The sequence below is a fragment of the Lepisma saccharinum genome, chromosome 1, assembly GCF_977018435.1.
Source record: "Lepisma saccharinum chromosome 1, izLepSacc3.1, whole genome shotgun sequence".
In the NCBI taxonomy this organism is placed as follows: domain Eukaryota; kingdom Metazoa; phylum Arthropoda; class Insecta; order Zygentoma; family Lepismatidae; genus Lepisma; species Lepisma saccharinum.
In genome coordinates, this window is record NC_139229.1 from 156,803,572 (window position 1) to 156,828,879 (window position 25,308).

Consider the following 25,308-nt stretch of genomic DNA (forward strand, 5'->3'; position numbering starts at 1 on the left):
ATCGTCTGAAGTTTGAACACGTCATACCGGTGCAAGCTGTTTTTGTGATTGTTCTCCTCGATTATTCAAAATATCTAATTTTCGCATATTCAAATACACACAAGTGAAGAGGGGTTCATGCCACATTAGTAATTTTAAATTGTATTCTCGGAGCCATGCACACATTTCCTAACATTGTTGCCTTGTAGTCGATGAGTTGTGCAGGTACAGCTGTGAAGTTGTTAATAATACCCAACACAGACAAGTCACCCAACATTGCTTTTCAACATAGATTTTTAACTAGAAAATTGTTATGATTACAGTACACCCTTATCAGTATACAATAACATGGTGCCATTTTTCTGTTTCTGTTGCCAACAAAAGCAAATCTACAGACCACAGGTTCGAGAAATAAGACATTAACTATATTTTGCATACATGTAGGTACGCCCCGCGAGGTGTGTTATTGGAAGACTCAATACATGTAAGCAGTGGAGTAAATTTTTTTTCTTTTATTTTGATGTCCATGTATTTATCTGAACCCTCTTGTCCAACCAAAACAAAAAGCTCCGGTCCTATCTGGAGACTGCAAAAAAATAATATGTATGTTTATTCAGAAAAACCATCTATAGACAATACCGTTGCGCCCTCCATGTGCATTTTTCTTGTTGGCTGAACGCGAAGATGCCCGAGACTGCTTTCGAAATTGCTTTCAGCCTCGCATCACGATACAGCCGTTTTCTACAATTCTATTAGCCTACTATTATTATCTAAAACTATTTCATCACACTATCAAAAAATAAAAAATAACATTTCTCTCCTTCCCTCGCTTTTAGCCATCGTCCAGTGTCCTTCTAGATAGCAGGTGAATCGTGACTAGCTAAAGTATTGAAATCGAAATATGAATTATCCGTTATAACCCCCCTCCTCTTTTTTCTCTCCCCTTCTTTACATGCCCGCTCGATGACATTGAAATAAGCAAAAACACACCGCTATGCTTAACAAAAAACATCCATTGTACAACTCTATAGGTCGAGGTTCATAAGTCTCGTGCATCTCATGCCAGAGGTTGTATATCTTGTTTACAGTTTATAGTAGCATCATATTCCTTCACTCGAGAGACTAGCAAGACAGCTCATTACTAGATCTGTTTTGTCCATATGACAATGCTTGCTATCAGTAATAAAATATTTATGCTGTTTAACCTAACAGCTGAGGGGGGCGAGGGCATTCCACATTTACTTTTGCTAGTGCAATAAATATCAATATTTTTAAGTTATGCAATAATTTTTGACATTATATTCATGTCCATTTCCAAAGCTAGATTTATATACACAAACAACTCGCTCTTGCAATATATTATCTATTGTGAAAAATTCTCGCATGTTCGCGAAACAGGAAATACACGTCATAGCTTCCGTGAATCGAGCGCAAGGTTACTGGAGCACGCAAAATACCGTATGCCAAAAATTAAATATTCCAAATGCAGGCATCATGCACAAATAGAATAATCGGGTTGAATTTACAGTCTAAAACCACCATGTTCTGGCAGCAAGTATCAAAAACATGCGGTTAGAAGATTTTGATAGGGAGTGAGTGAAATAGTTGTTGCAAATTACCTTTTAAACCCAGTACATGTGTAGGAATATATTGCGTATAAGCTGTCTCACTCTCTCCGTATGTGTGTCAGGTAGTCGTGTCGATCGTTAGTTGTATGTCACAGCTTAACTGTACTAGGTAATATTTTTACATAAGGTAAGTTGGCATACTCTGCGAAGGTATATGTTTCAAGCTTCTAGCTGTAGAGCCTATTTGCAAAGTGTAAGTTTGGCTCGTCAAAAACAACTCAAACAGTGTTGCCAGCTGTAGGTTAATTTTCCCCGTTATACAATTGCAAGAGGTGAGTTGCTTATACCCTGTCTGGAAAATATGTCCATGGCTTATGTCGTAGGTTAATTTAGTTTGCAATAGATCTTGTGTGTTGGCCCTTACAAGTGATATAGCCGCCTTTCTGCTTTTGAGTCACCTGTAAGGCTATATGTGGGTGGGCGAGTGAGGTTAGTTTAGTTTACAATAGATCGACCTGTCATGCTATATACTACTTTCTGCTTTTTGAGTTACCTGTAAGACTATATGTGGGTGGGCAAATAAGATTAGTTTAGTTTACAAATAGATCGACCTGTCATGCTATATACTACTTTCTGCTTTTTGAGTTACCTGTAAGACTATATGTGGGTGGGTGAGTGAGGTTAGTTTAGTTCACAATAGATCACACTTTGAATTTGCTCACACTCTCTCTGTCTGTGTGTCAGGTGGTCGTGTCGATCGCTAGTTGTATGTTACAGCTTAACCCGAACTAGGTAATATTAACTGTACTTCAAAAAATAAAATTGTGTGTATCTCATATCGAACTAGAAATAAAAAAAAATCAAACATTAAGCATTCATGCAGATTAATTAAGTCGTAAGTTTCAAAATTTTTGACCCCCCACACAAATCGCATTACATACATACATACATGTGGAAAAACAGAAGTATACAAAAAAAAAACCTGTAAGTAAAACTAATCGGGAGTAGACCTACAGTTTCAAAAACCACTTGTGCGAGTATCAAATCTTTAAATACCACTGCGCCATAGAGGGAGAAGGCCCGGTGAGAGGGGGTAGAAAACTGGAAACATTAACACCGCTATTGCCAGTTAGCGTCTTCTTCATCTTATTGCATACTTATCATCTTATAGAAAATTACACCGTCAACTTGTAGGTTAGCCTCGCCTGTGAAATATCATATGTTTAAAAAACAAAAAAATTGTGAAGCAACTAGTCAGTGTTGCCAACTCCTATTGGACGAATCTTCGACGACAACCCCCTCGCACAATTCGAGCACAAAAACTTCCGCGACAGACCTCGGTGCGAAAAATAAATTTCCCCACTGGTCCAAGCACACCCTTCCACGCATACGAAAACATTTCGACAAGCACATGTACGATTTGGATTTCACCTCAACAGTGCTGCAGAATAACAACAATCCAGCCGATAAGACACCTCTGATCAAATTAACGCTGCACACTACGATCAAAATCCAATATAAGTTAGTTCGATGCACAAATTAAAAAAATAATAACTCACAAAACTCTACAGAGGTGCGATAATCTACAACCGCAGCCGTTAGAACCTTTTACTTTTTTGGTTGGGCACCACGCACCCTGGCGAGGTTATAGAGGCCAGGCATCCTAAAAAACAACAATTATTTATTTGTTTGTTTGCCTCACAATACGAAAATAATAAGAAGCACGCGCGTATGCATGTGCAGCACATCGCCTGCGAGAGAGGTTTACAAAAGCCGTGTCCGGATTGGCAAGCACTCCATCCCGTTCTCTCCCCATTGCTCTCGCATGCCGTCAAAATCACGTCCAAGTCGTCCGAATCTGCATGTCCCCCTTGTAGTACGCCTGTCACTTTTCCCGCCAGGTGTCAGCCCAAACTTCACCCACCGCGTGGGGCGCAAACAAACAAATAATTTCCACCTAACTACTCATATTAAAAATATAACACGCTATTTCATCATTTACGTTTTCTGCATTCATTATCGATAAAATATTAAAATATAACTGAGTTTTACATCCTCTAATCAGTAAATATTGTCTGTACAAAATAAAAATTAGAATATGGCTGCCAAGCGCAGCGTCACAGCGCCAGCGTGCATCTGTCGCGCCTCTCTGCTCTTCCCTCCGACTCCACGTCTACCGCAAATTCGGACAACAGAGATTGGCTGAGTCCCCGGATGTAACAGCGCTCTAGGTGACATCTGCTGCTGATTCGGACGCAGCCCTGGCCACTTCTATTAGTCAGTGTTGCCCATTCGTAGGTTAGCTTCGCTTGTAAAATATCATATGGTGGAATATTCTTAAGATGCGTTGGCAACATTGAACCGCAATTGATGTTACCAGTGTTGTCAACTTCTATTTGTAGGTTAGCTTCGCCTGTAAAATATCACATGGTGAAATATTCTTCAGGTGAGTTGGCAACATTAAACCGCAATTAATATTACCAGTGTTGTCAACTTCTATTTGTAGGTTAGCTTCGCCTGTAAAATATCACATGGTGAAATATTCTTGAGGTGAGTTGGCAGGAATCCTAAAAAACAACAATTATTTATTTGTTTGTTTGCGTCACAATACAGGTGCGCGCATATGCATGTGCAGCACATCGTTCCCGCGATAAGGTTTTTACAAAAATCCCGATATACATTGACGCCCAGAACTTGGAAATAAGGCATATTCGCTCACCACTGTTGCCAGCTTAGTCTCCCTCTTTATCTTACGGCAACATTGACGTCTCTAGTTTTTTTTTTAATTGCAGGTAGGTTGCCAACACACTCTAGTTAATAATGCTACATATTATACACGCACACACGCACACACATACTGTGTTGCCATCTCTCTTTTACGGCAGTATATATTTGTTGCCGGCTCTATTGCACAGTGTGTGTATGTTACGCCAGTGTATAAATTGGCTAAACCCTTATCAAGTAAGAAAAACTATAGGTAGGTGTTGGCAGCATTGTCGGTTGTTTAACTCTTCCCCCTCTCTCTTTTTTTTTGTAAAAAAAAACCATGGTAGAAATACCAGTAGGTTGGCAACCTTGATTTATGCAATTAATTAAAGCAAGCCTCAAGCCTCAAGCAAGATTGCCAGCTCCTTGCCTTAGGTTAGGTTAGACCAAAATAAAAACCTTGGTAACTTTTCGAGTAAAATATTGGCAACACTGCAAGACAAGCCTCAAGCAGTGTTGCCAGCTCCTTGCTTGAGGTTAGGTTAGACCAAGATAAAAACCTTGGTCATTTTTTTCGAGTAAGAGGTTGGCAACACTGCGAGCCCCACCGAGCCCCAGCTGGCAACACTGCGAGAAAAGCCTCAAGCAAGATTGCCAGCTCCTCGCGTTAGGTTAGATTAGCCCAAGAAATAAAAACCTTGGTAACTTTTCGAGTAAGAGGTTGGCACTGAGCCTCACCGAGCCCCAGCTGGCAACACTGCGAGAAAAGCCTCAAGCAAGGTTGCCAGCTCCTTGTTTGAGGTTAGGTTAGACCGAAAAAGAAAAACCTTGGTTATTTTTTCGAGTAAGAGGTTGGCAACACTGTGTACCTCACTATACCTCATTTTCGGGCGCAGAATTCTCTTTGCTGTACTACTACTGTTAAGTCATCCACCTTTCGCCATGTTTTATTTTACATGGATTACGTTATCTACGTGTAGAAAATAGTCTACGTGTAGAATGTAGACTATCGTCGTTTACGCGCAGACGAACATCACTGCCTACAGCATAATGCAAGATCCTTTGAATTTCCGAAAAGTGTGCGCACGGAGGCGGCAAACATTTTGCGGATGATGATGATGTTGAACTATGGCTGGGATTGCAGCCCAAATACTTTTGATGCAGCAGGTTTTGCGGGAATGATAATGCGATGGGATAAGTATATCAATGTTGGTGGAGATTACGTTGAAAAATAAAAACTGTTTTCAAGACAGTATCTCAGTTAGTATTATTTTAATAAACGTTTGTGACCTACGTACCTATGTATATTGAAAAGCACATTTGTTTCCTAAATACGTCTCCAGATGGCACGATTGCAATTATGAGTCAAAAGAAATGGATAAAGAGAAGCTATTGTAATTAATTGGAAACTAATAAAAAAAATGAAAATAATAATAATGAGTCTTACAGGATAGTAATGGCCTGGTGCGAAAGAAGGAAATAAAGGCGTCTAAGTGTAGATATAAATAAATGAGCACAGGAAATTGAATGTTAGAAGGTAATTTGTGAAGGAATGGCGAGAGAAAAAGCAAGGGGTTAAGAGAATCACGGTAGGGGAAATGTGAATAAATCCCGTGTAAAATATATGCATCGTCTGCCATTTCCTCGGTGAAGAAAGGAGACGAGAAATGTAAACGTCGTTTGTCATTTGTTTCTCGTCTCATTGCAAGCCTCGTTTGCGCACATTATGGCAGCGTTGTTTCGGGGGCGGCATCAATAACTCTCGCAGTGACAAGGCCATCTAAATAACAAATTACAATCTGGAGAGAGAGAGTGAACATACGGGTGAAAGTGCGTTACACTTTCCTCCCCCCATCTCTTGCTCCCGGTTGGGTAGGGAAAAAACCACGGAGTAGTTTTATGGTCATTAGGAGGAGAATACAGCTAGTAATTGCCAGAGGATTATTTTTAAGGAAGCAATTTCCCCGACAGTTCTCTTCGTCGGCGGAGGAAACCGTCCCAGAGCAAGAGACATTCCTGCAACTCCGTAAAGAATGGCTGTAGAAGCTTCTTTCGGACATTTACTGCGACGGGGCATAGATGTAACGACCCATGAAATGAGGGATGAAGCAAATTATCCCCATCCCGCCCTGATTTACACCGCCAGCCTCCGTTCCTGCCGAGAGAGGAGCGGGAGTTGGGGAATAAGGGCCAAGTTCGTCATAGGAGAGGCAAGGGACAGCCAGAATTTCCGTGAGAAATGGACTGATTCGAAGACCTCTTAGTTTCCGCGCGCAAATAGAGTGTCCACTGGTAATGGATCTAATTCGATTCCTCGCGGGAGGAAAAGTGGGAAGGAATTGAACAAGAAAGAATGTCGAAAGAGAGGAGATGAAGTTGGAGTAAAGTAAACTTAATAGCGCCAGTGGGAACGTTTTGGTGGTTACGATGAGGATGGAATAAAACGAAGGATAAATAAAGTGATGAGAATGGCGGGAAAAAGACTAACTGAATGTTAGAGAATGAGACAGAGCGAACGGCAATGAGCGGGACGTAACGAACGGCAAGGAACGGGACGGAACGAACGTCAAGTAACGGGACGGAGCGAAGTGCAAGGAACGGGACGTAGCGAATTGCAAGTAGCGAGATAGAGCGAACGGCAAGGAACAGGACGAGCAAACGCCAAGGAACGGGACGGAGTGAACGCCAAGAAACGGGACGGAGCGAACGCCAAGAAACGGGACGGAGCGAACGCCAAGAAACGGGACGGAGCGAATTGCAAGGAACGGGACGGAGCGAACGCCAAAGAAAGAGACTGAGGAAACGCCAATGAACGGGACGGAACAAACAGCAACGAACGGACGGATCACGCAGCAACGAACGGGACGGAGGAAAAGGAAAGGAACGTCAAGGAACGGGACGGAGAGAACGGCAAACAACGGGACGGAGCAAACGGTAATGAATAGGACGAAGCGAACACCAAGGAACGGGACGGAGCGAACTGCAAGGAACGGGACGGAGCGAACTGCAAGGAAAGGGATGGGGCGAACTGCAAGGAACAGGACGGAGCAAACTGTAAAGAATGAGACGAAGCGAACGCCATAGGAACGGGACGTAGCGAACTCCAAGGAACAGAACGGAGCGAACGCGAAAGAACGAGACTGAGCGAACGCCAATGAACAAGACGGAGCAAACAGGAACGAACGGGACGAAGAAAACGGAATAGAACGGAACGAACGGCAAGGAACGGGACGTCGCTAATGGTAAAGAATAAGGCGAAGTCGAAGCAAATGGTAAAATGAGAAAGAATAGAAGTAAAATAAACAAGAACTGACCGAAAATACTTAAATTAACCGAACGATAAATAAGAAAAGAAAGAAGGAAATGCGCAACGAGAGAGGATAGAAATAGGTAACGACAGAAAATAAGAAAAGCATAAAAGAAATGTAGTTCGGCTGAAAGAAAAATTGGTCCTGACCGAAATAGTAAGCATTAAGGAGCACAGACACATCAACGTGTAAAGGATTACTGGACGAGGAAAACATATATTGAATGACGAAATTTATGAACCTAAAGAAATAAAATCTAATAGAGGAAATCAAGTCACTAATGAATAATTTAAGATGCACTGTGCAGAAACAGCAGTAAAATATAGAAAGCAATAACTCAAAATTAAAGGGAAAGTTGGAAAACTTACGGGAAATTGGTAGAGGGGCAGAAGTATAAGCACGTAGAAGATAAGGGTAACTACATTTGAAGGCGGAATTATGTTTGTAGTTAGAACAAAATATTTTTTGTACATTTATTCACTAGATATTTCACATGAAGGTAAATGAATTTGTAGACAGCCACATACAAATAAGATAGATAAACAGAATAGAGGCGTGATGTTCCTGAACTGTATATAAATTAATGTTTAATCTAAATTACGGTTCTTTGTTGGAACATATGTATGCACATTTGGCATATTTTAAGAATTTTTGGTTATGTTCAGCATATTGTTTGCATTTCAAGGTATAGGGAAATGTTCATTCCGAAGTGGCAAGCGACACATCTCACTTTGGAACGAATGAGCAATGTTTCACATCGTAGCGTATTTACTCTACTGTTACTCTAATACTAGTCAGTTTCCTGGAAATTGTTGAACATACCTTCCTCCTAAAGTTGTGGAATGGAATTAACCACAACCTGTGTACAATAAATCGGAACATATGAATGTGCTGGTGTTTTGTGCTAGGGTGTACATAATTTATTAATTAGAGATTTTATATTATTGTGGCACTATTTCTGGAAATTTTAGCTCATAAAAATTCTAGCTACATTTATGAACCCTGAGGATTTTGTAGGATAACATTGACTCTTCTGCTGTTATTTTATCACCTTATTCGTAAAACTGCGAATGCGTAAGTCGTGAAGATAGATACGTGACGGTAACACGCAAATTGAGAGTTCTCCTACGATCCTTACCGATAACTGGAACGAGTTTCCCTGCGTGTAGACGGACAAAATCCGACCTCCTGACTGAAGGGAGATGGGAGGATATAGATGGGGTCATTTCCTTCCGAGAAGATTCACTCCACCGCCTGCAGACCACGATCGAATCATTCCGGGAGATTTTGGTGGTCAGGGGCGGTTCTATAAATGGAAGGAGCAATTTATCACTGTTATGCATGCCTGGGAATGAGAGATAGGAAACACCAATATCTCCGTAGGATTCCATTCGCTTTGATGTTCGGAGGAAATTTTGTTAGGCCGCATGTGCTTAAGGCTGAATGGCGGGACGTCCGCACTTGGGCGCTCTGGCTGCACCCGTTCTGTTCTCAACTATTGCTTGAAAGACATCCTGCATGGTAGGAATGGACACGAGACTAGACTTGAGATTGTCTTGTCTCGATGTGGGCATGCATATCTCTGTCTCTATATTCGCGTACGTACCCCTGTCTCTGTGTGCACCCCTGTCTCAAGGTGTACGTGCGTACCCCTGTGTCTATGCGCACATGCCTACCTCTTTCTCAATCTCCAAGGGCGGGGGGGCTGGGGGGCCAAGCCCCCCCTCAAGCCATGACAATTTTTAATTTGAACTTATAAAAACCTACAAAAATTACGTTGATGGTTTTTCAAATTTTACATGAATTTCGATTTTGTCCTTGCACAAATGAATAGGTTGTTTCTGGACAGAGGAAGGCTGCACAAGTCTGCAGTCTGCAATATTGTGCTATTTTAGTTCTACAGCCATTGATGCAAGGCTATCAGTCGTTCCGATTTAGTCGGGACAGTCCATTCCTTTCAATCCATGTCCCGAAATTTTGCCTCGGCTCGGTCACAAATGTTTCACATAATTAGAATAGAGGGGAATTTTCTATACTTTTTACATTATGGAAGAAAAGTTCCTCAATGACTGCAATACAAAACCAACTATATAAGAGGCATTTAGTTGTCCACCAGCACCGCAAGGTTTGTGATCCCTTTTCGCCACCACTGAGCAGAAGGATAAAAAAACGTTGTTGTCTTTCTCCGACATCATGGTTTTTCTGCAACTGATGTCCATTCTGCCACTCAATGGCTTAGGGTTAATTAATATTATGTAAATTGAGAATCCACTTCACAGCAGAATCGTTGGTAGATTTTGGGGGCAAAAGATTGCCTAAAGTACTTTTAACATATATTGTTATTTGTCCAAAACACTCAAATTAAGTACATTAATTATTTACGCAATTCTGCCAACAGGGATTTGTTTTTCTGCAACTTTTCTTCTTTTCTACTTGTAATTATGTTGAATAGTGGTGTGACCGTACAACAGTGAACAGACAACTTTCACAGTGTGCAGAAGACATCAACACCAAAAACTTTGGTGCTACAAGCAGTTGAAAATGGCATTTTTCTATCCCAACCGCATTTAATTGCTCCTACTACTGGAATTCATTTTTACTGTCGAATAAGATTCTAGAAGCAAAAATACACCATAGAAACAATATTACGCCAGCAGACACACTGCCAGGGTGAAGTCACTTGGCCTTTCCCTTCAAATAATTTATTTACAGAGTTCGCACTGACTTTAAAGTCCTGGCAACTGGAGGAGTCAGGAAAACAAGGCTAGGACTGAGGTCATTTAAAACAAATTATTTTTGCTTGGTAGAATTTGTAACGGAAACACGTTTCGTTTTATCTTCCCAAAAATCTTCTTTTCTTGGGTAATATTGCTTACAAAAACGTTCTTTCATTTATTTTCAAAAATGTTCAACAAACGTGATTCATTTCATTAACTTATAAAGTTGAAATGTAACTATTTTTTAGCACATTAAATCATTACACAGTTATGTAAAATACCTGGAAAAGTCAGAGACTTTGCAAAATTGGTGTGAACCCTCATCTATCAACTCCACACATATACCTATGTTGCTTTCCGTAGGCTATTTGAATTGTTTTAATTATGAACACATGTAATCTGTGCATATAACATATGTAACATGTAACATATAGGTTAGAAAATGCTGTTCTTCAACATTTCGTAACAAAATGATCAAATTTCTCTACCCACCCTCTCTTATACACCCCATATACATACATACACACACACACATATATATATATATATATATATATATATATATATATATATATATATATATATATATACACATATATATGTATATATACATATATACCGAAAGGGTGTAAAAAATAAAGTAAAATAGTTTCGTACCTTTTTATTTTCATTGCATTCTACAGACCTTAAACTACTTTTCTACGTAGTTTCCACCATTGTTCAAGCATTTGTCGTAGCGTGGCACTAGTTTTTGTATCCCATCATCATAGAATTTTCCCGCCTGTGACGAAAGCCATCCATGCACTGCTGCTTCGACGTCGTCATCCTCGTCGAAACGCTGACCAGCAAGAAACTTCTTCTTCAGATGAAGAAAGAGATGGTAGTCACTTGGTGCCAAGTCAGGGCTGTTGGCGGATGAACAAAATTGTTCCTAGCCGAATGACGTGATGACATTTTGAGTTTTTTGGACCGTATGCGGACGAGCATTGTCGTGAAGCAACACAATGCCTTCGCTAAGCATTCCGCGTCTTTTGTTTTGAATTGCACGACGCAGCCGGATTAATGTGTTACAGCAGGCATCTTTGTTGGTGGTCTGTCCTCTAGGCAAGAACTCAACCATTCTTGCATTGAGAAAACAAATCACAGACCGGACTTCACAGTCGGCGGGCCGATTGATTTTCTTGAACATTTCAAACCTTCATAAACTACGAATAAAAAGAATGACCTGCTCCCATGCGTGCCTGTGGCTAATTAATGGATGAAGGACGTCAGCGAGAACATACACGGTCGCGACTGCATCGCTACAGCGGCAATATTTGCAAACGGTACTTACTTTACGAATACGCCTCGTATATATCAGTGTATAATATGAGAGAAAATGTATTTAAAATTCGCCTATGGGTCTGCCTCCCTCAAAAAAAAACCTGGGTATGGGCCTGTGCATGTCTGATTCTCGGTATAGTCTCATCAACTCTCAACATAGTCTGGTCGCGGTCTCAGATTGTGATGCGAGACCTAGACCTGTTTCATCTCGATACCATCCCCACTGCTTATGTTTTATTTCTTTAAATTTAGTTATTTTTACGTCCCTTTCTTGCCTCTGTAGGTTAATTCCCACGTTAAATATGAAATTGTAGATGAAATGAAAGAACGATCACTACGCTCTGAGCAGAATTGAATGCATAACTTTCGGTGGCGAATATCATAATCTTGTCACCACCCTAGTATTTTCTCATATAATTTAGATTTGGATTATATCACTAGTCCTCTACAATTATATATACTACGGGCTGACAATTTGACTACCTTGCTTATTGAAATATTTACCCGAATCAGAGGCCATTGTGGGAAGTACAAAAATTAAAAAGTAAATTTAACAATTTATTGATGAAATAACTACTAGAAATTGATCATATGCAACAGTAGTAACGTTAACAATAGAAATTATTACTTATTACTTGTGGTCGGTATACGCTCTATTTGAAACTTATACATGGATAGCTTTTCTAAATATCTAGCATATTTTGGGTATTTGGATGCTCTTTTTATCATCCATGCAACACTTATATTATCTATTTGCAATATAAATGGTTGGCATCTCAAATAAGGATCAAATCTATCTAAAGCTAACATTAAAGACTCCAATTCTACCTGATATATGGTTTTATTTTTATCAGCTTCTTTCATTCGCTTAGAATAGAAGAAGACAGGTCTTAAATTCCTATCCTCATCTTCCTGCAATAAAATAGAACCATAGCCTGATAAAGACTCATCTGCCTGAACTATAAATGACTTTTCTATATCTGATAACTTCAATATTACATTTTCTTCAAATGCTAATTTAATTGTATCGAGCACATTTTGCTGTAAAGAACCCCAATAAAATTTTTGTTTCACAGATTTTACATCATTTAATGGTGAAATTATTTTCTGAAAGTCAGGAATAAATCTTGAAAAATAATTTATAAACCCTAACAATTTATTTAATCCTCTCAAGGATTTGGGAGCTGGCAAATTTCTAATTGCATCGATCCGCGAAGGATCCATACATAGATTTCCATTACTCACATCAAACCCTAAGAATTTTATTTTTGTCTGGCCCAATTGCATTTTTTGAGGTGATATTGTTATTCCATAATTTCTGAATCTTTTAAACAATATCTTCAGATGATACAATTAAAATATCATCACAATAATAAGAAAGAAATGTACCTCTTAAATCTCCTAAGACCATGTCCATAGCTCTTGCTAGACATGCACTTCCTACACGTAAACCAAATGGCAGAAATTTATACCTAAAATGGCCTGTTTTTGTTACAAAACTAGTTACGTCTCGAGATTCTTCTGCAAGTAAGATATGGTGATAACTAGATTTAATATCAACAACAGAATAAATTTTTCCTTTGCTCAAAAAACTTAAGGTGTCTTCTAAGTTATTTGGAGGAAAACCATCCCATAAAATATGATCATTTATCTTATTATAATCAATGACCATTCTTTTAGATCCATTTTTTCCATACACAATAAATGCTGGAGAAGCATATGCTCCATTAGTAGGTTCAATAACACCATGCTTTAACAAATTATCAATAATTTCTTCCATTTCCTTTTCTTTCTTTGGATCCAAATTATATGGCATCATTCTCACTGGAATATTGTCTGTTAATTGAATACGGTATTCGAAACCTTTAATGTGTCCAATAGAATCACTAATGGATGTACCGGAATTAGATTGCGTTCAATATTCGGTATTATTGTTCCGTATATAATATATTAGTCAGCAATTTTGAATGGGGAAATTGTAAATCTAATTGGATGCAAAATGAACAAGACTAGTAAGTATCGGCCAAATCTGAAATGACCATCTGCGTAATGGTAGCATTAAATATCAAATAACTAAATAGTGCACAAATGAAACTAATTAACTGAATGAAGTAATATAATTCTTAGATTAAACTTAAATATATTATAATTATACTACCAGTACACAGATGATAACTTCAGCTAACCGATTCTACCAGTCCAAGGTAGAGCTACGACATGTAACCCCAACCGCTACCAGAGTAAGAGAGAGAGAGAGAACTCCGCAAGCCACGCGAGAGCCCTCCCTTTCCATAGTCACATGATTGGTGACGTATTACTTCTTCGAATAAGGGAAACAAAGGAATATCGAATTGCACACAATCTGACTTATGTTCCTTTGCGAGCGAGGAATAGCGTTACAATCTTTGCAGCCGATTTGTTCTTTTTAAGTATTTTATGGGCGTCTGACTACCACACGACAGATCCGGGTGCTATGGCCGAACTAAGATATCTCAGGTGGAATTTTTCTAACAATATCTCTGCATAGAGCCTCCCTTGGGCTCATGCAGCCCCTGATCAATGGGTTGGGGACGATAAAGGCAGTGGGAGCGTGGTGCTGATCACATCATCTACAGTGTGGCCGATATTGAGAATGTGTGGCGCTCTATCTCCCCACCCTGTGTGCCTTCACGACACAGTGCAATGCACATGGGTTCAACTTACCGTTTACGTCCGTAATCCATTTGCTTTTATCCGTATTAGGCATATTGTCGCACAACATTTTTCATAACTTCTTTATGAGCGCCAGGCATAGATAGCTATTAACATTACGATTGTTAGTTTTTTTGCAATAGGGGCTATTCACCGGATGTTTACATTTCTGTGCTTCCTTGGCGTTGACGGGGATTGCACTTCCGGTTTTGACAAGAATAACATGGATTTCAAAGATGAAAAGGCAGTGTCTTAAGAAAACGCGACAATCTTTGTGTAGCTTTTGGTTTCAACATGAGATAGGGAACAAATAATTGTTCTCAGGTATATATGCATCGTTTTCAGATAGACCCGATACGGAAAGATCAGTGAATTCAGGCAGTAAAGCGAAAAGACTGGACACAAACACGAGGTAATAGGCTCTATAGTCGACATTACATCACCGCAGTAATTCAATGAAAATATTTTGTGTGTTTCGAAAATCATAATTGTCTAACGCACATGTCTTGACTAAATTTAAAAGTTGTAACTATTTATAATCATATTATAAAGCATTTGTCTTTTGGTTGTAGTTAAGTGCTCTCTCCATGGGCGTCGGGAGGTGTGTCGAACGGTTGAGTCGACTCCCCCTAAAAATTGGCATCGTTCATTTCAAGTTATAAAAAAGCAGAAAGTTTGTTGTTTTTACTATTAATAACAGAAATAAAGTTCACTTGATTAGTATTCGAACAGAGTAACCAATGTAAAGAATGCATTAGATCGAAAAAAGGGGAAAAATACATGAACCAGGTTATTTTTTTCGTATTCTACCATTTAATCCAAAGAATAAATGATTCCACAGTTTTCAGAATTCCAAAAAATATAATTTTACATGAGGTCACACAATAAAAATTTTATGAGTCATTTTTTCTAACTTCTAAAGTATTTTCTTGAACGACACTTTCAAAAGTTAATAACAAAATACAATAACTGTGCATTTCCGTGTAGTAAGTATAAAATGTTAATCAATGGAAAATAGTTGTTTTGGATATCCACTCTGATTGTGGATCGAACGTCATGATAAACAACAACAATAATAATAAATTTCGAATATAATTTATTTAAATAGGTTATTATTAGTGTATAATAATTATAACCGTGGTAATTATTATTATTTATTTTATTGATGTAATCGTAGTATTTCAATGTTTATAATTAACGTAATCTTCATCTCAACCTGCAGAAGTCTTATCAAAAACGAAACTGTTGGTAAAAGATCAACATTGCCTTGGAAAATATTAGTGTTGTCCCTTATATCTGCATCCAAAAGATTAGGGAACTTCCTAACTTTTTCTAGGTACCTTTGTATCTCTTTATCACTTAAAAATGTTGAGTGATCCAATTTGTATCCGATCTTTTGAAACAAAATAAACTCGAATACAATATGTATCCCACTTGTTTACATTGGGAACTTGTCCAAACCAGAAGTTCCATACCCACCTTCGAATTGTCAGATTTTTTTTGTTTACCCAGGAACATCACCTATAGGGATATATATTTACTACAACCTACAGGGAAATATGCTTTACGACTTACGTTATAACGTTATCCATACTTATGGATTAAAGCTTACAAAATTACTAAAAAACATCAAGCAACAATTGCAATAATATAGAGTACGTACATTATCGCATTGTAGCAAGCATTTATAAATGAATAGTAATAATTTCATTTTATATTTTATCGATACTGTAATTATTGATTCCCTGTTTTAGGATTTTTTTCTCATTATTTGGGTTGACTGCAATGTGTAAGACACACATAATACTCTTTCTATTGGCCCTTCACTACAAGTAATGTATTCATGATAACAACATCGAAACACACATTAAATTCGGAAAGAGTGCAGGAAGATATTCGGAAAGAGTGCAAGAAAATATTCGAAAAATAGAGAAAGTTGATGAACTTTCACTTAATCCTGGCACAGTTTAGTAGGGTTTTAACCTAGCAAATTTAATCTGAGGTTTTGTTTCAAGTTTACTTTATGCACAGATAGGCTAAATGGGACTGGACCTACAATTTAAAGTGGGATCCGAACATTACTCCGCCTGATATCGAACCCGCGACCCCTTGATTACAAGGCGATCTACTCGTATCAACTTTAACCTACAGGAATCTCTACTGATACGATACTGTTTCCACAGCATAATATCGTTTTTAGTATGTTATTATCACCCAGAAAAAATAAATCGCTGTGTCAACGACTGATCTGTGGTTTATGGCTACATGTACACAAAATAGAAAATGGGATTTTTTCCAGGGCTCTTAGTGTCAAGACTAAGCTTAAATGAGGAAAAGGTTACTAAGGAAAATTGTTCATCGTGACGTCCTTTAAGTGCAAGTTTGTCCATCTTGTGCCGTAACACCCTGTACATTCACTTTGAGAGTAACTACAGACTAAGGATGCAAGAGAGCAGAGTTAGAGGGTCACAGATGAGTATCCTTGCAGTCTTTTCTGCCGCCAAAACCTCGTTAGCCTGCGAGTTCTGCTCAACTCGCGATTCCTTAACAATGCGTGGCTAATGGATGCTAATTGATGGAGCTCGACAAGGACGATCAGCGGCGTTAAGTTTGGTCCAGTTTCCCCGGATGCTGCAAATGACGAAATCTGGTATTAAAAGGTGGAAGGGAGATCACAAACCTTTCCCAGGCGACCGGCCTCTCCAGCGCCGAGAATCGAGAGCTGGTGTTGGTACAGATGACTTAGGAGGGGTCGGGTAATGGAGACCTCTCCCCCCTCGCCCCCCGTCGAAAACCCTTTTCATGTGGCTCCGTGGAATCCGGCCAACCGTTGACTCCGGGCCCCGGAATGCTATTGAAATCCGGAAAATCTCCTGGAGCGGATCGGAAGAGACCACGTGGCTCCAGGAGGGGGGTGAGGCGCCGGAGGAATCCGGCTCCCTCTTTTAACGGTTGCCGCTATGAAAGGACGGGCGTTCTGCCGTGGAATGCAAAGTGGCCGAACATAAGCGCTCGGCAAGAACGTTTGTGTTGGCACCCGGTTCCTGCTTTTATTCCCCCTACTTCATCCCCTTCCCACCCCCCCCCCCCCCGCCGGTGCTACATTGTTGTGCATCCCTGCTTCCACCGTGAAACGTCTAATTGATTATAATTTGGAATCTGATCAACTGATACCAAGTTGTGACGTGAGACCTTTAATTTCGATTGGTGTCAATTACAAACTAGTAAGTGTGGCGTCTGACTGCCGCTCGGAGGGTCCGGGTTCGATTCTCCAGGAAGTGATGCCAGACAGTAGCGTCAGGGTTGTCCTGACTTTCACCATTGGATGCTTTAGAACCCTACAAGAAGTGTAGTAGAGACGACGGAGGCTGGTGCTGATACTTCCATCTTTGCTTGTAACGATAATGTGTGGAGCCATGCCCTCTTAACACTGTGTGTCTTCAAGGAACGGTGCAATGCACAAGCGTTTCCTTTACCTTTTTTTATTTTTATGTCAATTACAAAAGGGAACATTAAAATAAATTTGCAAATCAAAAGTTTGTTCTAAATCAGGTTTACGCACAGATAAGTTAATCGGGACTGGGCCTACAGTTTAGAGTGGGATGCGTAAAATGTCTCCACCGGGAATAGAACCAGAGAAAACATGATTACAAGGCGACGGAAAGGTCAGATACAAAGATACCACGAAAATAAAGTTTGACGAACTGAGCGGAATATGTCAACATTACATAACTAGAATAAACATCACAGAAAATAGCGAAATTCAAATCGATTTTTTTTGGACGAGGAAGAAAACCCGTATGAGAAATTTAGGGACGTATTTGCACAAAAAATTCTCTCATCGGACAATTATATTTACACGAGTAGTTTTCTTTCTCACTTCCCATTGCGTTTATCTGTATTTCGCCTGTAGACTATAACAACGATCAGGATAAATAAATGATCCAATAATGATGCCACACCCGTTTTAGGGCACATATTGTAGTTGCTACATTGGTAAATCACCCTCTCCTAATAGCCCCCCTTTTAAGCACCAACCAAGCATTTTTTTTTTCCTTTTCAAATATTCCGAAATTGAAGTTCAAGTGATGCCCAAACATTCGCATTAGTTTCATCCTTCAAGTTTCAGAAATGTAGTCTAGTGGTCCGAGGATCAGATTTCACTGCGGCGGATCTCCCTTTGTAAAACAAACTAAAATGAGAGTTTTACGTATTAGTATAATTTGTCCGCATTTTAGCTTTTTCCTGCAACAGGGTGACTAGAAAGTTTGGTTTACACAAATATGCATTATTGCTATGTTAGTTCGCCTTCACAGTAAATGTTCCACATGTTAATGCTAGCACCAGTGTCGACGTTAGAGGAAAGGGGGGGGGGCGTGCGGGTCAGTTGCCCTCCCTTTTTGTCACTTTTGACCCCGCATTATGGTCTCTTAAAGCTAAGCCTTCCCCACAGTTGGGCTGCTACTTCCTAGTACATATTGCAAGGTCCCCCGGTTGTACACCAGTCATCACAAAGTTAGTCCGCTACTCCTTTAGTAGGGAACATGAGAATCTGCAAATCATCAGGGCTTTCTGGGCAGAAAAGAAACACAACACTGTTTTCAAAGTTAAAACGCAGTTTTATAATCGCGTATATTTCATAATCACTTACCAGTAAAACACTAGAACATTCAATACTAACGTTGGGCAATTCCCTCACATATAGCGAAAGTCAAAGAACATAATTAATTGCTTACTTTCAACTTATCGGCAAGAAGAAAACTCGGAAACCCAAAATCTATACTTGAATTCTCTCCGTACCCAAGTTATTATTGATTCTTCACCTTCATCTGTTTTTCAATCTCAGTCTGTCGTCAGGTGAGAAACATTCAGGTTGGTTCACTTCCTGTGCTGAGATGAGAAAGTGACGTCAACACGAACAGATTTTGACGTATTTATAAACATATATAAAATTTCCAACTACAACTGTATCAATCTAACTATAATTGTCTGTGACAACTTGCACATTATTTGAAGTAACAAACATTTTAAAAATCTTAACTTCTTACAAATATAAAACCTTAAACTCTCAGGTTCGTTACAATCTGCATTTACTATCAATGTATTGGAATGTATTGTTAATGAAATTCTTATTTCTTAGGTCGATTAAGAAAAGTAATGGCAAAAGTATTCCTTAATTAACAATGCTTCTTGAACTTCTTGCCAGTTGTGGACACATATGGCTTATAACGACCTCACCGACTTCCAATGAGGACGTTACAACCCAAAAATGTCCGTGACTGTACTAGGGTGAACAACTGCTGTAAAGAAGAGTTAATGTAGCACGAGTAATAAAGCATGTTTCTGTTAAACATATTGGTTAAAAGACTTTCGGGACACCCTGTACTTAAAAAAAACCGGCCACTATTCACAGCCGATGCAATGAGTTTATAACTTATACTTTTTGCCTCGTGTGGAAATGAAAACGCCGGGAAAAATTCAGTATTTTTTAAACACCGCGTACAGCCAAGACACTTTCACATTATCAGCTCCAAGCTCGACGCCGGAGGAGGAAAAAAAAAGAAAAAAAAACGACACTCAAAGAGCGGTCTAAATTAACTCTTATTCACCGATGTTCCAATGGATTTAACCCTTTCGTAAGGGAGGCGGCTCCCTATATAAAAGCCTGATGAATTGATCACGCAATCTCGAAAAGGGCTTTAACAGGAAGACGAACGATCAGGCGAGTCTTTATTAAGCGATCAGACCGCAGTGCGTATCCTCAGGAGGGGAAGAAGGGGGTGAGCGATTGCGTTAAGGTTAACACACTGACAAAAATAATTACTGTTTTCCGTGTACGAGGTTCGAGATCTTACGTGATGATTTACATTACAAATCCCTCCCCCAATCTCTCTCTTTTTCCTAGGTCACCATTTCGCGTTCAGCACTTCATAAAGACTTGATCCACGATATGGAAAGCAAGCCGAGTGTGGGAAGTAGCCTGTAAGATGATAACCGGTTTCGCTCGGTAATCAAGCTTTTGCCCCTTTTATTTTCAAAAGGAGTGTAAATTTTTAGCATGACGTCAAACATCCTTAATATTACATCTGTCAACGTCGTCAAAATTCCAAGTCTCGGTTATGGCACAGATACACTGTGGCTATGATAATGTTAGTCATTTTAGACAACTTTGTAATCAAAATTGGAAATTACAGACAAAAATCTGATTTTCGTGTAATGTAGTTGCACTCAATGTACTTATCAGCATACCGGGTGGTCACAAAGTCCCGGAACGGTCACATATCGTGAGAAATACACATCGAATCGGAAAACGAAAAAATACGTGTTTAATAAGTGAAAGAAAGCTATTTAATGATATCACATTTGATTCCCCACCCCCGCCCCGTGAAATTTTAGATGGAAACTTCATTTTGCATTGTAGAATCGGAAAGAGGACTTCATTTCAACGAGTCCAACGAGCTATCAACCATTCTCCTAGCTCAATTAGGGGCAGAGCGTCCCTTTGAAATATTTTGGTGTTTTATAAAATTGAGCTAGGAGGATAGTTGATAGCTCGTTGGACTCGGAATGAAGTCCTCTTTCCGATTCTAACTAACTAACTCTCTAGCCTTTTTAAACCCGAAGGTTCATGGCTGCAGCAACACAGACCTTCCATCTGTCCCTATCTTGAGCAAGATTTGTATACTCTTTTCCATCCCTACCGATTTCCTTTAAATCCATCTCAACATTGTCCCTCCATCTTCGTCTTGGCCTTCCTACAGGTCTCTTGCCATCAGCTTTCCCAACAAGAATCCTGTGAACTCCTCTTTCCTCTCCCATTCGTGCCACATGGCCTGCCCACCTGTCTTCTTGATTTAATCATTCTAATAATATCTGGACATGAATACAAATTATGTAGTTCTAAATTATGTAACCTTCTCCACTCACCTGTGTCCTCATCCCTTTTAGGTCCAAAGATTTTCCTAAGGATCTTATTTTCAAATACTCTCAATTTATGTTCCTCTCTCAATTCCAATTCTACAATACAAAATGGGGGTTTCTATTTAAAATTTCACAGTTGCCCCCGCCCCGCCCCCAGGGGGCGATGGGTGTGGACTCAATTGTGATATCATTAAATAGTTTTCTTTCATTTATTTAACACGTAGTTTTTCGTTTTCCGATTCGATGTGTATTTCTCACGATATATGACCGTTCCGGGACTTTTGGACCACCCGGTATAAAAATTTGCCGAAATCTCTCGTTTGCATCTTCTCAAAATGGCTGACAAAGATGGCTGCTGGGTTAATGCTTACAAACTTTTTAATCTCTTCTAACTTTCTTTGTGCAGTGATATGGAGCAGAGATTTCTAGGAAGTTTCAATCACTATACTCTGTTCCGGTTACCTCTGGAGCAAGCGAAAGAAAACAAGTCTCTGCGCAAGTAGTGAGGCGAGACGGCTCCACCAATAAACACGTGAGAGGTTTGATTGGTTAGCTTTATTTTACTTCGCCTTTTGTGCCCCTTTTGGCTAATTTGCGAAGATGGGTATGAGTGATGATACGGTTAAATTGATGAATGGACACTCACAAACATCCATTAAAGGGCCAAGATTCTAAGTCGTGCCTTCTGGCGTCGTAGCGCGATGTGATATCCACTCCGCCACGGGGACCGGCGAACACGTGAGAGGGAATGGGATTTCGTGGAGGGGGTGCGACTGTAGCAGCAGCGTACTTCGCTCTGCCCACTCGATTTCCGGTATCCTATGCGCGACCTTGCTCCAAAGATAACTGGGACAGAGTATAGAAGTAGCCCTAATAATGAAGAACAAGGTTTCTTAGAACGAAGAGGATGACTAATGAGCAGGTGAAATAGATGAAATGCAAATACACAGGCATGTTCAGACTGAGGCTAAAATCCGGAACCGGCTAATAGGCTGCCGAAGGGTCACACAGTTTAGAACATTTCAAAAATTGGCAGAAGGTGAAAATATGTACATATATTCTTTACCGCGCTCATTGCATTTCCATTGTGACCACACATTCACTATCTCAATCATTGTGAAGGTGATGCGATCAGCACCACACTCCTGCCGCCCCTAGCCCCCCACGTTTGCCCCCAGGTACCCATTCTCACTGTCTGGGTGAATTTTATAGACGCTTTTATGCAGCAATGTCGGTAAAAATCCCCACTTGAAATCACACACCTCGAGAATCAAAGCTAAAAAAAAATCAATTTCCCGACTCACGTTGATTTTATCAGCTTTTACATGTGTTTGTGCGAGAAGTGTTGAATGTTGTTTTTCTTTCCAGGAGAGAAGCTGGTGGAAGGTTCAAAGTTCCCTATGGAAGAGTTACCTCAGCCCAATGGCTACTCCCTCTCCATGCGGCTCACCATCAGGAACCTGGAGAAGAAGGATTACGGCAGCTACGTCTGCTCTTCGGCGAACGCTTTGGGAAACGTCGAGGGCGTCATTAGGCTACAAGGTGGGCGTCTTTTGCCTTTGTTTCCTACTCACTGGGTTCTTTACATTAGGTTGTAAGAAACAGGCGTAACTTCAAAAACACATCGTGTGTTAAAAAGTAGCACATATTCCCACAAAACATTCAGTATATACATTAAATATATAACTCAGTCTTAATCAAATTACAGTTTCATATTTCACAACAAAATCGGAAATATTGTACTTGTTTGTACTTGCTAGCACCCTTGACTAACATAATTTTCCATCTAAGTTTTAAAAAAAAAACCTAAAGCACTTACTATTGTCTCAACAACTTCATTAGGCTACAAATCTTAATAATTGCATCTACACTTACATATCATGTAACGCATACCTATCACCCTTCTCCCTTACAGTGCACTGATAATGAGTTATTATTTATTATCTTAACTCCACAATATACAAACTAATCAATTCAATATATTATTTTATCATTGTTTAATCTTCACATTATTTTATTGTATTGTCATGATCATCATGTTTTTCCTCTTTATTCGTTTTTATTGATTTATTGTATCTCGGACAAGGGTTGGTTGCCCATGAGGCAGAAACACGCCTGCTTAAATAAAGACCATTGTCTTCTATTCTATTACAAAACCAATTAACTCGTAGAACTATGATACATCAGATTTGTAATACTTGGGATTATACGTAGTATCTTACAATAAAGTGAGTGTATTTTTCTTATTTGTTTCTTTTATTTCGCATCGCTGCTTTATCAATCGCGACGATGAGGATAGAAATGTGCGATATGTTCATACTCTTATGCAATTTTTTGCATCTTATTTTTTTTTTAATTTCTAGAAACAAACCTGAGCATTTTACAGTGTAGCCTACTTTTCGTACGGGCTTTAAATGTTGAAAACTGATACATATTTATTTCTGCATCTACTGATGTTTCCTTGTCTCACTTGTACAAAATACAATACAAACACTCGATTACAGTACTAGTATATTGGATATCAGATTTCTGACAGACTCTGTGGTTACTTTCTAAAACAACACTTGCTGTAATAAATAACAAGGCAGTGTAAAATATTACATTAAGTTATCTTGAATTTTTTTTAAACAGATGTTTTTCGTTACAGTGTATCTTACTCTTTGATATAAAGTTAGACATACACATAATATAATCAAAGTGACAACTTGTGTTAAATGTATGGTTTTTAATTAAAAAATTGTGGTGTAGCTCTTATACAAGTAATTAAGTGTTTCTTTAGTTTTATTCTTTGGTTAAATTCTAAAAGTATAGATGGTGCAATTAGATCAGTGTGTAAAATGTACGTACTTTTAAGTAACTTTGTATTAATTCACATTTTATTTTAAATGATTTTTTGTTGCTATTCGAAGTGTTCTTCAGTCATTGGTTCCTTGCTTAAAATTCGCTACAACTGGGTAAAACTGCGCTGACCATTTAAGTAACATTATTACATGATCAATTGAATTCTACAACACAAGTGCAGTATCATCTTGCGTTAGTGTACGATGTTTATTGTTCACTGGTTAGAGTTACTGTAATGCATGAAATGACTTGGTTGTAGAGTTTCCCATACGAATATTCAGTGTTCAGTGGTAAGCATCTGACTATTACGTGGGTAACTTAAGAGAAGAAGGAATGCCGGGAATGGTCTTACAGTTTCTCCAAAGCAGCTCCAAGAATCACTCAGCCTCCTACTGGATGTATAAATGTTGAATGCTGAGTATTTCTTGCTTTGATTGATTGATTTGGTGTTTTAAGTCTACCTTATGCATAGTAAGTCTAATTGAGACTGGACCTACAGTTTAAATTGGGATCCAAACCACTATGTGACTCCACCGGGTATCGAACCCGGGACACCTTGACGGTACCACAGCGCCATCGGGGAGGAAATTTCTTGCAAAATATCAAAGTGAAGACCTATATTTTTTTTCTAATTTTGACATTTAGACTCCAGTATCTCTAATTTGTAATTTTCTAAAGAAGTGATCATCTTTTCTAAACGCAGAGAATTTATTATGAGAAGTTTTAGTAATATAATTAACCACTAATTGATTGCTTTACTTCCAAACATTTGGTATTATCAGTTTTACTACAAAAATTTATCGCTAAAACTTCTGACGTCATGCTAATTAAACAGCCAATCGGCTTCAGTTTTCCGTTTGGGGTTGCATGATTGGCTCTTCCATTGGCGGTTTTATAGTGGAGGGAAATTTTGGCGCCAAAATAAGACAATGCAAGCCCATGGTCCAATCGCAAAATAATAATTGTCATATTTTTCTGTGCTTCGACATTCAGCAATGTGGTTCTTCGGTTTCCATGTTAGATCAGACATGGAGGATAATTTTAATTAACATTTTGATAAGAAAATGACTATTTTGGAATTGCAAGAGGAAACGACAAAGCTATGAAAGCTGGCAGAACACGATCCACGGAAATTAATTACATTATAATTTAAACTTTCTAGGGTCTTTCCCAAAGCACTTTCACCGAAACAGCTACTCTTTGTCACCGATAAGCGAGGCAAGAAAATGGCGGATCACTTTCCTCTTCGAAGGA

The 25,308-nt window shown here is 39.1% G+C and overlaps 1 protein-coding gene across 2 annotated transcripts in view; it reads left to right on the forward strand.

Annotated features, from left to right (window-relative positions):
• Positions 1–25,308, forward strand: part of LOC146002924 (lachesin-like) — a 397,885-nt gene that overhangs the window by 365,752 nt on the left and 6,825 nt on the right. For both annotated transcript variants that reach the window (XM_083141087.1, XM_083141081.1), the window contains exon 8: positions 22,582–22,755. In XM_083141087.1, coding sequence (XP_082997213.1) covers positions 22,582–22,755 — 174 coding nt within the window. The remainder of the gene's footprint in view (positions 1–22,581; positions 22,756–25,308) is intronic.